The following is a 16,671-nucleotide window of genomic DNA, read 5'->3' on the forward strand; positions in this document are numbered from 1 at the left end:
TGTGTGTGTGTGTGAGTCAGTGTGTGTGTGAGTCAGTGTGTGTGTGCGTGTGTGTGTGTGCGTGCGTGCGTGTGCGTGTATGCGGTGTGTGTCTCAGTGTGTGCGTGTGTGTGTGTGTGTGTGTCACGGTCTGAGTGCCACGGTGTTCTATTGCTAACCGTGATGAGGCAGGAATCGAAATAAAACATATTTCCTTATAACTGACACAGGTGTTATAAACAGACAGACAGACCGTGAGACACACACACACACACACACACTGGCACACACAGTGGCACTGGCACACACATTGCATACATACACACTGCGGACACACACTGACACCGACAGGCCGCCGAGACTCAGTCAGGGACACACCAGGCCGCTGACACACACACACACTGACAAGCGGCTGACACACACACACTAACACACACACACACACACACGCGCGCACGCAAACCCGCAGACACACGCACGAACACACGCGGCAAGCGGTGACACTGACTTGAGGTCAGAGGTGACAATAACTTGCCGGCTCAGTGACATGCACACCGTACCCGGCCGGCGGCACACAGGCCACACACACCACTTAGATTTCCGAGCTGGTAAAAGTCACGCCATATAACTATCTTTTTGTAAACGAAAAACATGTTCATTTATTTTACCGCTTTCAGAACGAATTTAGCTTTGAGAGGTTGGCCTCCATAACCAAATAGAAGACTCACTGTTCAAGATTTCTGTGCTGTACTTCACGCTGCGTCATCGACGATCCAAAGTATCACAGGGGAAGTTACTCTAGTAGAATCCTGTATTTCAAGATGGCGGCAAATTCGTCTGAACTTGATGGTTGTTGATCTCTTCACTCTCATAACGCTGCCATGAAGCTCAAGAAAACCTCGGATAATGCAGACGCATTGCACTGTGATGTCTTGTGGCAATTTCGTGCAAGCGAAACCTTTAATGTGTTTTGTGTCGACAGAGTGCTCAGGTATTTCTGTCCTTTGGCTTTGTATTACTGTCTCTCTCTTTACTGACTGTAGACTGTGGTATAAAATTTACTTTTCGTTGTCTGTCTCTGTCTGTTGATCTGTCTCTTCTGTTCTGCTTGTGTATCATTTATTATCAATATATATAAGATGTGGGGAACCCACATAGACAACATCTGCAAAAAAAAGCCAGCTCCACCTTTGGCTTTATTAGGCGGAACCTCTATCACTGCCCAACAACAACACGGAAATCCGCCTACATCTCCCTTGTCAGGTCTACACTGGAATATGGGGCCATTATTTGGGACCCCTTCCTGCAGTCGGACATTGACAAACTTGAGAGGATCCAGAGGAAGGCTACCCGCTTCATCAGGCGCGACTACAGATCGAAAACTCCTGGGTGCGTCACTGACATGCCCAGGGACCTAGACCTGCAGTCACTTCAACAGCGCAGAAAGGACCTGCGCCTGACCTTCCTGTTTAAGGTGGTGGAGGGGCTGGTGCCGGCCATACCATCTCATACTTACCTCAAACCCACGAGAAACAAACGCAAAGTGACGGCAAGGCGTTTCAAAGATTGTGTTCCTGGATAAACAGACATTCACAGGAACTCTTATTTTCCCAGGACGATCATAGACTGGAACCATCTACAGGACGATCAAGTTCTGGCAGGATCTGTGGAGATCTTTAAATCTCAGCTCCACCCAGTCTAGGACTTATTTACATGCGCTCCTCCGACTGAGTCCTCCCTTCCATTGATCAAATGCCAGAAGTGGTTATTCAACGTATTATCACAGATACAGATACAGATTTAAGAAAAGGTTGTAAGAAAAGGGGTGGCTGTTAATCCCTATCCTGTTAGTGTTAAAATAAATGTCCATCATTATCATTATCATCCTCTGTGAGTCTGTCTCTCTCTCTGTCCCTCTCTCTGTCCCTCTCTCTCAGTCTCTGTCTCTCTCTTGGCTGAGCTCAACAAGTAGTTGTCATTCACATTGCATGAATTCTGTTGTTTCATAAGTTTGAGGATGAATATTTGGCAGATTATCTATTATAAATTACTGAGTCATTTGTGGAATGACTTCCAGTTGGGCTAATTCACGATACTGCTTTTTATATAAACAGTCCCCCAACTCTGGGCCTCATCCTTGGGGGAGAAGATGGAATCATCAGGGTGTACGAAATGGAAGGGCAGCCTTCCGCAGAACCTAAGGTAAGAGGAGACTAGATCTTCTACTTCTTCTCGTTCGCTAGATGATAGATGTATTAAAGTGTAAAATATTGACGTCTGTTGTTTTATTTTTGTTTTAAGAGAGAGACGAGAGACAGAGAGAGCTAATTTGCAACCGACACTTGCTTTCAATTTCATCCAGTACATTTCAAAGAAAAGGAGCTACTCTGTGTTTGTGTGTGTATGTGTTTGTGTGTGTGAGCCCACACATGTGACTTGTGAGCATGCATATGTGTGTGTGACTGTGAGCCCACACATGTGACTTGTGAGCATGCATGTGTGTGTGCTAGGTAGAAAACAAGAAAGGGACTCAGGGAGAGAATACCAGCTGAAATTGCGAAAAACATGGACACACATAGGAACATGTTTATTTGTAGAAGGATTTTGATGTGCATTGTGATAATTTGTGTTGTTGGTACTGGACACACTTGTTCAAGAATAACAACATCAGACTGTTGCAGGCCATGGTAGAGACAAAAGGTGGGCCGATTCAGTGCCTGGCCACTCACAACGTCACACGACTGGGTCAGGTTGACATCCTGGCTGCAGACGCCCAAGGGACACTGACAGTGGTATGCGGTCAGCAGATTCTGTGCAGACAAAGTCTGGCGTCTCATGCGATCACTTGCCTGCAGGTGCAGGAAGATGGGCGTAAGTAGTTTATGTATGTATGTGTATGTGTCTGGCATAAAAAAACAATGTGCACTTCCTACTGTTACCTAATACATGTATAATATTAGCAGTATTAAATGTTTCTTCTGAAAGTGTTGTACCGCTTAACTCATAACTGTACATGCTTTGATGTGACCTTCTTCACCGCATGTGGTGCTAGCAACTTTTCTCAACTTGTCATTGGGACTGCCTTCCAGTTCCTCCCAGTCCTAAACCACCTTGGAAGGTCATCAAGTTTGTCACTCCTGTTATTTGATAACCTTCTCAAAAAGGATGATAATGCATACTGTGTTTGGGTGTCTTTTAGTGTCTCTTGCACAAAAGATAGCATTTATGATTGCAATGATGATGCGTTCTGGTTCCAGGTGGTTACCTAGAAATTGTCAGCAGCACAGAGACAGGGTTGATCACAGCGTGTCAGTCTTCCAGTCAGCTGTGGACAATCAACCTGAATGACCACATCAAGGTACTAGCAGTAGTAATTTTCCATTTCTACTGGGGCGGGTCCATTGTTCAATCAGAAGCTTTGAAACAAGTTAGTCCGCAGCTCCTTGTTTTTCTCTCTTGGTCCGTCTTGGGTTATCTTGTTAGATCGGAGTGGGTTAGAAACTGGGTTTTGCCAGAGATTTATTTCTAAGAACAAACACTGCCTTATTTCCTGTTGTTTGACAATTAGCATCAGGGTACTGACTGCAGTTTCATGTAATGTTTATTTTAATTATTTATCAGTGTTATCACTTGCTTTTGTTCTTGTTACTTAGGTGTCCAGAAGATGTTTTGTGGCAGTGAAATGTTTGCTGAGCGTGGAATTACCTGATTGTCACGGCCACAACGTGCAATACCTGTTGGCGGCAGACGACACCTGTCAGCTTCATCTCATCCTGCAGGGCCAGATTGTCGCCTCGTTCAAAACACCTGCACAAGTCACTGCTGTAAGTGCTAGCAGTTGTCTGTATTCAGAGAATACAGTGTTCTAGATGAGTGAACGTGTAGCAATGACCTGTACGCGTCCATGTAGATATTGCGTCACCTGTGACTCACTTTTTCTCTCCAATGTTCCAAATCATACGTTGTTTTGCTCCTACCAACACTGCAGATCTTGGCAAACGCGTGATGTAAAAACTAGATTTGATGTTGTTCCTGTACATGTGCTGAAAAGTTCCACATCTAGATCTGTCTATTGTCTAGTCTGAGTACGGCAGCTCGTCATTGCTTAGAGCAGAACAAATTGTATTTGCTTGGTTATCCCTGTTTAGGATTAGGTCCAGATGTGCAAAGAAAAAATTATAAAAGTTTTGGATTTCCATGATCAGAAATCATAGCTGTTGATACATTGCAAACCATCCCCCTGATAAATGTGAGCAAAGGCGCAAGCTGTCACAGGATTTCAAGACTTCCGTGTGGACAAAAATTCCTCCAGTTTCTTCTAACGCAACTCAAAGTGTAGCTAGAATTGTATGAGATTGCTCTGACTGCGGTATTCATACACTGTTTATGATTATTTGATATTACAGTGGTACCTGTGATGTGAGGCCTATCTGATCAGAGGACATTTCCAATCCCTAACTTTAATAACTTCACACAAAAATACTGTCTTGAAAGGCACCCAGCAATGTAGGGACACTATAAATGGACAGCAACTAAAGCTCTGTGTGACAACTAATTGTTTGTACACCTGTTGACAGATGGCCCAGGGAGTGTTTGTGCCGTCATCACAGCTCAGTATGCCGGCCAGTCCTGGGGCAGGGGGAGGTCACTACAAACAGGTGGCACTCGGCACGGACACTGGCGCCATCTACATCTTCTACAATATGGCTGTACGTTTGTAACAAGATTGTATTTTTGAAAATATATTCCCAATTGGTATATAATAATGATAATTATATTTATATGGTGCACATCCTGCACTCTGAACGCCTTACAATACTTGGAGAAAAAAAACACACAACACAAAACACTTTTTTTTTTAACTTTAGGATGCATCAAGTAAGCATGTGTTCTTCACCAGCAAATGTTTCAGGTTTGTTATAAAAATTGTTACAAATATAACTTTAGTTGAAAAACTAAAGAATTCTGTACTCGCCGATACAAGGACAGCACAATAATACGAATTTTCGCTTATAAAAGCTTCATCAGGTAACAAAAAAAAAGGGACAACAAAAAGCCAAAGCAACACTGATAACTTGTTAACTAAACTTGTAAGAGTCTACTTACACATTAACATGCTTCCATTTGAAACTTCGAGGTCTTCATCGGGGATTGACGCCCGACAAAAGCTAATTGAAGCCCGACGGAGCGAAGCGACGGAGGGCTTCAATTAGACTTTGGGAGGGCGTCAATCCACGATGAAGACCAAAATGTTTCAAATGGAAGCATGTTAATGTTATTGTAATTCAATCTGACGACGATCTCTTTCCTGCTTTCATGCGGTTGTAAACAGACAGAATTGGTTCTGTTCTGTTCACACACTACTTTCAGTCCACCTACCTGCAAGGGTCAAGTCCCAAGAAATATGTCTCTGTATTCCTATCGTATCACTCTGCTCCTGTTTTGTTTTCTTTCACACACATTTTCCCTTCTTTTTTGATGGGTTTCTGGACAGCAAACTCTAAAACAAATGTTTTTCCTCACAAAAGCGATCTTTGGAATTGACTGACGTAGTCCGGAAGAATTCATGCATCAACTTACGTCACGTATTCGACGTCATCACTTCGCATACCTTATGGTCTCGGTATTTCGTTGGCCTTCATATTTCCTACTTGTAAAATGACCCTCAAAGCTAACCGAGACTAGTTGAGGCTGTATCAATGCGCCTCGCCAGCAGGTTGTTAATGGATTTTTTAGCGAGTGGTTATCGACAATTAATGACCGGTAATTTTTAATGAGTTGGGGCGTTCTGACCAATCACAGGATCTGTTTCATTAAAACGCAAACTTGATTGAATTACAATATTGATTCGCCACTTTCTCTCAGGCTGGTATTGCATCAACAGACATGAGCCTATTGAGTGACAAACGGCATTTTCTGATGCAGATATCAGCAGAGGAAATTGTGCGTTCAGAAAGCCCCATCACTCACCTGGCAGCACTTCAGATGCCGGACAGTCCACTGGACCTGCTGCTGTGTGCTGGACATGTCAAGGCTCTGAACGTCTACAGGCATGACAAGGTGTGTGTGTGCTTTTTGTCTGTTTGATATGTGCAGTGGAACTCCCCTTTTGAGACTCCTCCATTTAAGATTTATCCCTTTTAAAGATCTTGCTTTTTCATATTTTCTGTTCATATTGTCTTTGAAGTCACTTGATTTTCTCAAATTTTGGGTGGTCTTGAAAGGGGGGGTTGTACTATACCAGGATTTTGATAAGTGGTTGCAAGCGTGCAGCATTTGGGGAGCGCCATTTTTAATTTTTTTAATTTTTTTATTTTATTTGGTGTTTAAAGTCGTTTTCAACCACGAAGGTTATATCGCGACGGGGAAAGGGGGGAGATGGGATAGAGCCACTTGTCAATTGTTTCTTGTTCACAAAAGCACTAATCAAAAATTTGCTCCAGGGGCTTACAACGTAGTACAATGTATTACCTTACTGGGAGAATGCAAGTTTCCAGTACAAAGGACTTAACATTTCTTACATACTGCTTGACTAAAATCTTTACAAAAAATTGACTATATTCTATACAAGAAACACTTAACAAGGGTAAAAAGAGAAACAGAATCCGTTAGTCGCCTCATACGACATGCTGGGGAGCATCGGGTAAATTCTTTCCCCTAACCCGCAGGGGGTGGGAGCGCCATACTGGAGGGTGAATATGTGCAATTTGTTTGAGGGTGACACCTATGTTTGGTGGCTAACAAAATTGTGCTGGGAATCCTGAGCGGACACATTCTGATGGCTGGTATCAATATCATGAGAGCCATACTGTCTGCCAGCATTGTGTTTTTCCATGTGTACAATTTCTTCATGGAGCTTGAAGTCTGCTATAGCGCTTCAGTTAACGAGACAGACTGTGATACGATTATTTGTTCATTCTGAAAGCCTTTGTCGGTGTGCTCTAGCTCTAATGCATGTATGAGGAAGAAAGAAAGAGATTAACAGTTCCACAAAAAAGTTCTGCTAAAACACGTGAATTACAGGTGTACCTGTCTCATTATCAGCGGTTATTTCTGGGCCACTCATTACTCATTTCCTATAATTATTTCTGCATTGCTTTTCTTTAGGTGATTCTACTTCTGTACATTAATACTTTTCTTTTCAGTTGATACATCGCTACGCCACCAAGGATTGGATCAACTGCATGGTGACAGCAGACTTGGACAAAGATGGGACAAGGGAGGTCATCATTGGTTGCATGGATAGAACTATCGCAGCTCTCAAGTTCTCCCCCTTCTGAATACCACAATGTTAAAAAAAGAATTGGTGTGTGTGAGAGAGAAAGAGAGAGAGAGAGAAAGATGCCTGATGTATGTTTTAAAATAAAAAAGAAAAGAGATGAAAATGAGGGTTGTGGTCGTTTGAATTTCGGCAGTCTTTATATAGTGTATTCTCAGGCATGGGAATTGAAAAAAGTTTAAAAAAAGGCTGAAAATGTGTAGGAAATAGAGTCGACGGCGCAAAGCTCACAGCCTTACAAGGGGGGTCCGGGGGCATGCCCCCCCGGAATTGTTTTCTCCAAAGAACCCAAATGGTGCAATTTGGTGTCATCTGAGCTCCAAATTTGCCATTAAATTCAGTTTTTAGAATCATTTTTGCCTCCTATTTATTTTTCAGCGGAACAAAAACAAATTTCGGCGGAAATGTGCCTTTCGGTGGACAATTCCCATGCCTGATTCTCTCTGCGCAAACTTACTTTAGCACACATATACCAGTCGACAAGCAACAAATCTTTTTTCCCAATCACAGCTTTATTATTTCAATTACGTAAAGCAGCACATTACAAGAAATCTTGTTACAACAGTAAGGAATTGGTTCTTATGCATCACTGACAACAAACTGTGAAACAAAGAACAAAATAGTGCTTATTGCGAAAGACGCCCCTCACAATGGGCAAAACCCAATTCTGACAGGGCTGACCGACAAATCTTAACTTTTACTTAACAGTAACACTGAATGGGATTAGTGGATAAAAAATGTGAAATCAAAAGATGCCACTTCAAAGCACATTTTACAATACGTCTGTTATGCGCGAGCACACACACACACACACAAACTCACACTGACTCGTTAACACACAAGATGCTTAACACACAAGATGCCAACACTCCCTTTTTACACCTCCCTCCCTCGCAACCCCTTCCCCCTTGTTCATTTGTAGCATCTGACAACATGGCAGTGACTGGCCTACTTTACTGCACAGGAGATCACTCTTCCTTTTAAACATTGCTGAACATCGTGAGTTGAAGTACAGTGGTCGCCGGTTAATATGACCAGCCGCGTATTATGACCAATTTTACCCGGTCCGGAATTGTCCTTCTTTGTTATGTATTAGAAAAAGCCGCTTAATATGACCACAACGCCGCTTAATATGGCCACATTGTTTCGAGAAAATGGCAACAAGTTCACATCTTTTTCAGTTTGAAATCACTCGGGGGGAAAAAAATACATACGATTTTTTGAAAAATGGCGTGCGATATTTTCTTTCTTTTTCGTGAATGAAATTAAAGTGATCAGTGCTCAGTGATCTCTCGACCATGGCACAAGAGGAATTTGATCGTTGGGTGGGGGTTGATGACAGCGCATCTATCGTCGTACCCACAGATGAGAACAATGAAACCATAATGCAGAACATTGTGACATCATTGCGCCCAGGGACGTCATTGGATGAAACCGAGACCGAGACAGAACCTGAAAGTGATGACGCAGAGGAACCCCCAACCCCACCAGCTTCTGAAATGAGAGCGCTCATGGAGAAACTGAGGTCTGGACTTCAAAGTCGCGGCTACAACATGGAGAAGTTTGGAGCCTTTGACAATGAAGTGAAGGATCTCCTCTGGTCTAGCACCAACACACAGACCAACATCCGTGATTTTTTCCAGGCCCCTAAGTGAACATTTGGACGTGTATATGCCGTTTCTTCCATTTACTTTTCATTCCATTTCAATTTCTTTTCAACGGACGTCATCTATAATGGCTACAATGTACAGTACACATATTTAATTTTGTGTTTGTTGCCAACAAGTTACATTTTCTTACAATTATTAATTACAAAAAAAATGTTTCGTTTTGCGATTTTTGACTCACATGCGAAGCAAAAGTGAGTCTATGTACTCACCCGAGTCGTCCGTCCGTCCGTCCGTCCGTCCGTCCGGAAAACTTTAACGTTGGATATTTCTTGGACACTATTCAGTCTATCAGTACCAAATTTGGCAAGATGGTGTATGATGACAAGGCCCCAAAAAACATACATAGCATCTTGACCTTGCTTCAAGGTCAAGGTCGCAGGGGCCATAAATGTTGCCTAAAAAACAGCTATTTTTCACATTTTTCACATTTTCTCTGAAGTTTTTGAGATTCAATACCTCACCTATATATGATATATAGGGCAAAGTAAGCCCCATCTTTTGATACCAGTTTGGTTTACCTTGCTTCAAGGTCAAGGTCACAGGAGCTCTTCAAAGTTGGATTGTATACATATTTTGAAGTGACCTTGACCCTGAACTATGGAAGATAACTGTTTCAAACTTAAAAATTATGTGGGGAACATGTTATGCTTTCATCATGAGACACATTTGGTCACATATGATCAAGGTCAAGGTCACTTTGACCCTTATGAAATGTGACCAAAATAAGGTAGTGAACCACTAAAAGTGACCATATCTCATGGTAGAAAGAGCCAATAAGCACCATTGTACTTCCTATGTCTTGAATTAACAGCTTTGTGTTGCATGACCTTGACCTTGGGTCAAGGTCACATGTATTTTGGTAGGAAAAATGTGTAAAGCATGTGAGTCGTATGGGCTTTGCCCTTCTTGTTTTAAAGTCGTTTTCTCTAACATCGGTTAATATGACCAGCCGCTTATTATGACCATTTTATCCCGGTCCCAAAGTGGTCATATTAACCGGCAACCACTGTACTCCCACAAAAGTGAACACCACACACAACATGGGATTTTTGATTCCTTGTTCTTATCAGAAACAAAGTGAACTTGACACATCACTTCACTCATCTTCAGATGGACAACTGGGATAAAAGTTGGGAAATAAAAAAATCAGGGGAGGAAATGCCAGGGGTCTGTGATGCCATGCCGGCCCCCGGTGAGGTCAAGGGGTAGTATCCCTGTTACAATACAGAGAGATAATTCCTTGGGAAATTAAAGCAGCTTTAGTGATGTTTGACACAATTTAGAGCCACTCTATGCAAGGAAATGCAAAACATTCTGGCATATCTCCACCTGAACCTTTTCTTCAAAACAATGGAAACCAGTTTGAAATCCAGAACTCCGAAATTTGCGGATGTGAACTTTCATCCTGTGAAAGTGAGTGAATGCATCATTGCAGTGACACCAAATAATAAAACGCATTAGCTAGCTCATTTTGCAAGCCTCTAATCCATGGTGAATATACGTGATGCAATGTCGTCGATGATCCAGTCGATGCCCTCCAACAGGTGGTCCCCAGTCACAGCACTGCAGTCCTGTATCAACCAGTGGTGAGTCTTAATGCTGTCCAGGTCTAATGACTGCAGGAAACACACAGCAGAAATTTTGGATGAAGACAGACAACACAGAGCATATGCATGTATTGGGGGAGACAGCACCACATTTACCAACAGCAAGTCATAGTGCTTACAAAAAAACAGGAATTATTGTACACATAACCATCGCATCACTGATTGTCCTGACACTATCTGGAGGTAAACCCAAAGCATGAGGAAATCAGATGGGTAAAATATTTATTCCAAGATGAATTGCAACCTACAGGCATGTATTGAAAGTTGATAAGACATACATTTTGTTGGTGAAAGTTTGCATGCACACATTTGATTCTCTCAGATATTACTTCTACTCTGGTATTCTATATCACTATTTCTCAAGCATATAAAAAAGATTATACATATGCATGTTTTCCAAATAAAGTGAATTCCACAGCTTTTCAAAGTACTGGCAGGTCACCACAACACAAACACAAAGTACTGGCAGGTCACCACAACACAAACACAAAGAAACATCACAACTACGGCAACACAGACACATCAATGTGACACTGTTACACACCTGTCGGATTTCCTCTGAAGTGAGGGCCCCTGGCAGGTCCTGTTTGTTGGCAAAGACCAGAAGTGTGGCTCCTGCTAACCTCTGAAACAAGGAAATAAAGACTGTATTATCCAGCCAATATGCTCCAGATGAGAAGCGAAGTCTTCAACTAACAACCGGAACGTAGAGTAAACATTCAACGAAAGCAAGTACATGTATATCAAGCGTTCAAGTTTGCAAAGGAGTTCATTTTTTTATCAACTGATTTTACTGCCACTGCTATTTCTCCAGATATGACTTTAAGCATCACCTTACAAATTACCCACCTTAGATTTCAGGACCAACAGGCCAACTCATCCGGATAATGTGTACTATGTAGTAGAAATCAATCAATTACTTGACCAGCTTTTCCACCAACTACTTAGCCAATCCCGAATTTGGCAAAGCAGTCCAGTCAAACACCAGCAACTAAACTACCCACGCCTCACTAGCCTATCCAATGTGGACTGGGTGGCCGAGTGGTAACGCACTTGCGCTCGGAAGCAAGAGGTTGCGAGTTCGACCCTGGGTCAGGGCATTAGCAATTTTCTCCCCCCTTTCCTAACCTAGGTGGTGGGTTCAAGTGCTAGTCTTTCGGATGAGACGAAAAACCGAGGTCCCTCTGTGTACACTACATTGGGGTGTGCATGTTAAAGATCCCACGATTGACAAAAGGGTCTTTCCTGGCAAAATTGTATAGGCATAGATAAAAATGTCCACCAAAATACCCGTGTGACTTGGAATAATAGGCCGTGAAAAGTAGGATATGCGCCGAAACGGCTGCGATCTGCTGGCCGATGTGAATGCGTGATGTATTGTGTAAAAAAAATTCCATCTCACACGGCATAAATAAATCCCTGCGCCTTGAATATGTGCGCGATATAAATTGCATAAAAAAAAAATTAGAAAAAAATCCCTGCGCTTAGAACTGTACCCACGGAATACGTGCGATATAAGCCTCATATTGATTGATTGATTGATGTCTGTCAAATACACGATTTTTTTCAATAACTCCGTCTGGTTTGGGCTGTGGAAGAGTGAGCTTATCTTGAAAAACTTCTGCCAAAAATTGGAGGGGCCAATCACTAGCGAGGGGTGTGTTGGAAACATGTGGATGGGAGCATGTGTTTCCAACACTCCCCTCGCTAGTGATTTGTCCTTCCAATGTTTGGCAGAGGTTTTGCCAGAAAAGGTCACTTTCCCATGACACATACAAACATACAGAGTTATTTTTGGAATTCGTCTATTAGTGCACTTTAACATTAAGCAATGTCCAGTCATAACTAGCCAGACAGACTGCCCTCACATCAAATGATAGGTTGACCAACGGACACACATGCACACACACACACACACACACACACACACACACACACACACACACACACACACAAACACACAGAAAAGGGAAAATAAAAGACAAATCATTTCCTGCTCACCTCCTCCACCAGAAGACTGTGAAGTTCTCGCTTGCAGTCGGCCAGTCGCATGCGGTCAGCACTGTCCACCACCCAGACCAGGCCATCTGTGCTCTCAAAGTAGTTCCTCCAGTATGACCGTAAAGACTTCTGGCCGCCCACGTCCCACACATTAAGTTTGAATCTACAACAAGACAGGGGGTAAGTGAAAGCAACTGAACCTCAAAGCAAATTTTGTCACCTAATTAATCATAATGCATTCAACCATGGCCTAACTGATCTCACAGTTATTTTCAAATCATCATTTCCAGCTGCACATCCACAAAGCATAATTTTCATTTCTGGTTTTCATCAGCAAAATTTTAATGCCTTTGGTGTTTTCCAAACATGTACCCCAGAAAAGGTTCCATCCTTTCTTTAACTATATCTTGGTTAAAAAAAACCCTATGAATTTTCATGATTTTTGTGAGAACTGAAAATAACACATATATCCCATGACCTCCCTTCTTTGTCTCTGTAAATGTACTCTAGGTATATTTCTTGTATTTCTATTGTTCTCTTGTTACATCTATGATGTAACTATTGCACTCTTATAACACATAAAATAGAGGATAAATAAGGGTGCACGAAATACATCATAGCTGGCTCTACTTTCTGTCGTCCTTGACATTCCAAAATGCACATGTACCTATAGACCGGATGTGCAAGGAGTAACCACGCTTTTGAGAACTTGCGCGAGAGTCGTTCAGTGTTATAGCTGAGTTTTAGTCTCGACTTGCCGAGACTATCATCGTAGCGTCATAGATTTCATGACGTCTGTCGTCCATCGCGTCATATTAAGGGGACGTAATCTGTTATGTTTTCTTCTATTCGCTGTTCTATTTCTCTCTTGTGATCAACATGACAAGCCGTATGTGTTTGAGTGTGTGTGCTCGTGCTCTCAACTAAAACAAAAGTCAAACTAGCAATCGTTAAAAGCCCAGTCCGTCCGACCAGCACTGCTATGTTCAGACTATGCTCATGTGAAGTTACAGCGTGCCCGGTACACACGCCCTTATCGGTACATCATCGACTACGAGTGTTCTCTGAACAAGCTGTTTAATGCATTTTCCGAGTATTTCTAGCTCTTATGCGGTGCAGTAGGCCCTATAGACGATGAAGGTGTCCAAGATCTCAGGAGATGCGTGTGTAACCACTAGGTATTCAGTCAAATCCGTGTAAGAGGCTTTCAACTGACGGAGACAACCAAGCCACCATTATGCACTAACTTGACATAGATCAACAGACGTGCCTTTAGAATAAGGTATGTGCAGAGGTGCCTCATCTGAACAGACAACCAAAGCTTGATGTTTCCGTCACACTTTGTCTTTGTTTTAGATCTTCATGGGATATACAGGTTACAACACTCGTGATTTTTTATATGGCTTGTATTTCAGTCAAGACCCAGCGGGAATATCAAAGGGACTCACTCGCCAGAGGCTCGCGAGTCCCTTGATATTCATCTGCTGGGTCTTGACTGAAATTTATACAAGCCATATAATGAGTATATATAAAAAAAAACACTCGTGTTGTAACCTCTATATATATACAGGTTGTACATTTATTTGTGTAATGTACTCGGGAACATTACCCTCTGTGTTCAAGTGTCTTGATATTGAAGCCAAGCGTAGGAGATATCATGTCAATGTCTTCACCGTTGAATTTCTTCAGAATTGTTGTCTTGCCTGCATTGTCTAACCCACTGAAGTGGTGAAGGAAATTACAAAGAGAAAAAATAACCCCTTCTTCTTTTTCCCATAGATATAGGCTGTGTGTATAAATATTTGGAAACATATAATGATATAGTTAAATTTACATATTTTGGAAACTGTATGACTGGAAAGGAACCTTCTTCTCAAAATTCTTGTCAAAAATCCTAGAACTGTAAGCTAACTTTGTTTTAAACTAGCATATTTTCCAAGTCCCTTAGTTACAGTAACACTGTTTGTAAACTCTGGTTGGTGATGCTGTACACAATACAGTGCAACATCGCACATAATATCATGACTCATATTATTAGTTTTCTGACATACAAGAGAAAAAACGTTGTCAATCTCAGTCTGTGTAAACAAATCACAATTGACAACGACAGTAAAATTCGCAGATCTAATAGTCTACACGTGTGAAAATAAGGATACAGCATGAGGAGTCGGACTTCCTTCTCTTTCTGCTTCATTTTCTTCAGAATCGTTAGCAACCCCATCACTGCACAATTTACGGAAGTGGAACTCTTGTTCAAAGGAGAGACAAATCCTTCCACAACATGGCGGGTGTCAATCTCGATGACTTTTTGACAGGTTGACAAAATCTAATTTGCGGCCAGTGAGATGCAGCTGTGAGCGTTGAAGGACGCATTTTTTGTTTTTTTGGTACCGTTTATTGATATGTGTGCCATTGATGAAGGATTCATGTGTTTGATTGCTTGTTAATTAGGGATTTTGCTGGTCAAAATCATGTCGACTGCAAGCGGATCTAGCGACTCAAAGCTGTCACTGCACGACAAAATCTTTAACTTTGATGTCGCGGAACCACGCCTACACCAACAAGGTTTTACCATCTACAAAGTCACTTGCAGGGTGAGTTGCTGTGTGGAATCACATCGGAAAAGTAGGCTTAAAGGAAATGTATTTGTGCAGTATATAATATTGAAAAGGAGGCGTCTTCGAGTAGCCTACCAATCACGCATAATATTATATGAAATTGGTTGTGGCTATATCCACGGGTCCGTGTCTCTAGTCCCCAGGCTATATCCACGTCACTGTCGCCATTGTCGCACGGGAAGCCTCGCCGTTGGCACTCTTATTAAGCGCCATTTTGTTTTTACCACGAAACAATCAAGTCTTTTGACAACCTGCAAACTAAACTGAAAGCCTTTCAGGAGTACACTCATGTGCAACTTTCGAAACGTTCGTCGAGATCGATAGCAGTCATCAGGAATATCACACAAAATATAGATTCCTATTTTTCCCTCCCGGGCATGTTATCTCCGTAACTCAGACGGTAGTTAATTGCCAATAGGCAGGTTTCACAGTATTGTGTTCAGCAATTTACTATTTACACACTCAAATTCTACAAAATAAATGTTGGCACACAATTCAAAGGACATGTTTTTCCAACAAAGTGAGTTTGTTACAACTAAAAACAGTATTTTTTTTTATAGTCCTGGTCCTTATTTATATCTAAAAACCAGGCGCAAAGCGGCATACCCTGAAAACGCAAAAAAAGCAATACGGTCATCCTATGCATGCATATAGCTCATATAGCCAAAACCGTTGAAGATAGAAAGACATTTATTGAACAAAAAATATGCCCCACATCATTCTTAACAAGTTTTGTTCTTGTATGTATATCAAAATATTGATTCTCAAATGAATGGTTTGAAAAGATACGACTTCCGGCAGACCTAGACCGTTTTGAAGGAAAAAACCGTCTTTTTTTTCAAACCATTCCATGGCCATCAATATTTTCATATACATGTAAGACCAAAACGTGTTAAGACTGGTGTTGTGCATCTAGTTTGTTCAATAAATGTCTTTCTATCTTCAATGGTTTTGGCTAGATGAGGTAACAAGAGAAGAATATGGGCATTGGAATTACGTCAACATTTCGAGCATTGTCACAGATGAAACATTTACTGCAGGGTGCTCCTGATTAACAAACCGAGCAAAACTGAAAATTATTGAAGAGAAGACATGTCTGAACAGTTTATAAAGAGACAAGTTTGCAATCATTTGTAAACACCATTATTGTATGGAGGAGTAACTGTTCCCCTACCCCCTAAGAAGGTATTTCTGTCCGTCAACCACGTGAGCGATCGCCACAAATCGAGGCATCACTCGCATTTCAGTTTGGACACACCGGCTGATTGCAAATGCACAGTACGTGTTTCGACACTGAAACGTGACGATTGAGCGTCAAAATAGTTTCTTAAAACAGTCGAAAATGGAGTTAAATGTGACTTCAACACTCAGTGGCGATCGCTAGAGTGGCGATTGTTACTAGACGGACACTAGAAAACCTCAGAAAATGTAATTACTTTGCGATTTTTTTAACTGAAAAACTGTTGCGGTCTTTTTCTGTCGAGCGCGAGCGTCAACGTAAAACAACGTGAGGTCAC

General features: G+C 41.8%; 3 protein-coding genes across 3 annotated transcripts in view; 2 read left to right on the forward strand and 1 right to left on the reverse strand.

Moving 5' to 3' along the window:
• Positions 1 to 766: 766 nt before the first annotated feature.
• Positions 767 to 7,364, forward strand: LOC138953941 (uncharacterized). Its single transcript, XM_070325952.1, has 8 exons — positions 767 to 970; positions 2,094 to 2,181; positions 2,661 to 2,850; positions 3,237 to 3,337; positions 3,633 to 3,803; positions 4,557 to 4,688; positions 5,905 to 6,039; positions 7,125 to 7,364. The coding sequence occupies exons 1-8, from the start codon at positions 861 to 863 to the stop codon at positions 7,257 to 7,259; spliced, it is 1,062 nt and encodes a 353-aa protein (XP_070182053.1). The 5' UTR covers positions 767 to 860; the 3' UTR covers positions 7,260 to 7,364.
• A 385-nt stretch (positions 7,365 to 7,749) lies between these two features.
• On the reverse strand, positions 7,750 to 14,824 carry LOC138953943 (ADP-ribosylation factor-like protein 2). Its single transcript, XM_070325954.1, has 5 exons — positions 14,693 to 14,824; positions 14,146 to 14,256; positions 12,537 to 12,699; positions 11,080 to 11,160; positions 7,750 to 10,544 (listed from the first exon to the last, which is right to left on the reverse strand). Exons 1-5 carry the CDS (start codon positions 14,755 to 14,757, stop codon positions 10,410 to 10,412), a joined length of 555 nt encoding a protein of 184 aa, XP_070182055.1. The 5' UTR covers positions 14,758 to 14,824; the 3' UTR covers positions 7,750 to 10,409.
• LOC138953942 (ribosomal protein S6 kinase delta-1-like) overlaps positions 14,810 to 16,671 on the forward strand; it is a 37,223-nt gene continuing 35,361 nt past the window's right edge. Inside the window, exon 1 of the mRNA XM_070325953.1 lies at positions 14,810 to 15,130. Coding sequence (XP_070182054.1) covers positions 15,008 to 15,130 — 123 coding nt within the window. The 5' untranslated portion in view covers positions 14,810 to 15,007. The remainder of the gene's footprint in view (positions 15,131 to 16,671) is intronic.

This window comes from Littorina saxatilis, linkage group LG17, assembly GCF_037325665.1.
Source record: "Littorina saxatilis isolate snail1 linkage group LG17, US_GU_Lsax_2.0, whole genome shotgun sequence".
NCBI lineage: Eukaryota > Metazoa > Mollusca > Gastropoda > Littorinimorpha > Littorinidae > Littorina > Littorina saxatilis.

Excerpts from the sequence above, each read along its gene's own strand:
- LOC138953941 (XM_070325952.1), top strand. The coding sequence starts at position 861 with ATGAAGCTCAAGAAAACCTCGGATAATGCAGACGCATTGCACTGTGAT. Across the intron at positions 3,804-4,556 it reads CACCTGCACAAGTCACTGCT|ATGGCCCAGGGAGTGTTTGT; the intron begins GTAAGTGCTAGC and ends ACCTGTTGACAG. Across the intron at positions 6,040-7,124 it reads ACGTCTACAGGCATGACAAG|TTGATACATCGCTACGCCAC; the intron begins GTGTGTGTGTGC and ends TTTTCTTTTCAG.
- LOC138953943 (XM_070325954.1), bottom strand. The coding sequence starts at position 14,757 with ATGGGGTTGCTAACGATTCTGAAGAAAATGAAGCAGAAAGAGAAGGAA. Across the intron at positions 12,700-14,145 it reads AAGACACTTGAACACAGAGG|ATTCAAACTTAATGTGTGGG; the intron begins GTAATGTTCCCG and ends GTCTTGTTGTAG. Across the intron at positions 11,161-12,536 it reads ACAGTCTTCTGGTGGAGGAG|AGGTTAGCAGGAGCCACACT; the intron begins GTGAGCAGGAAA and ends TCCTTGTTTCAG.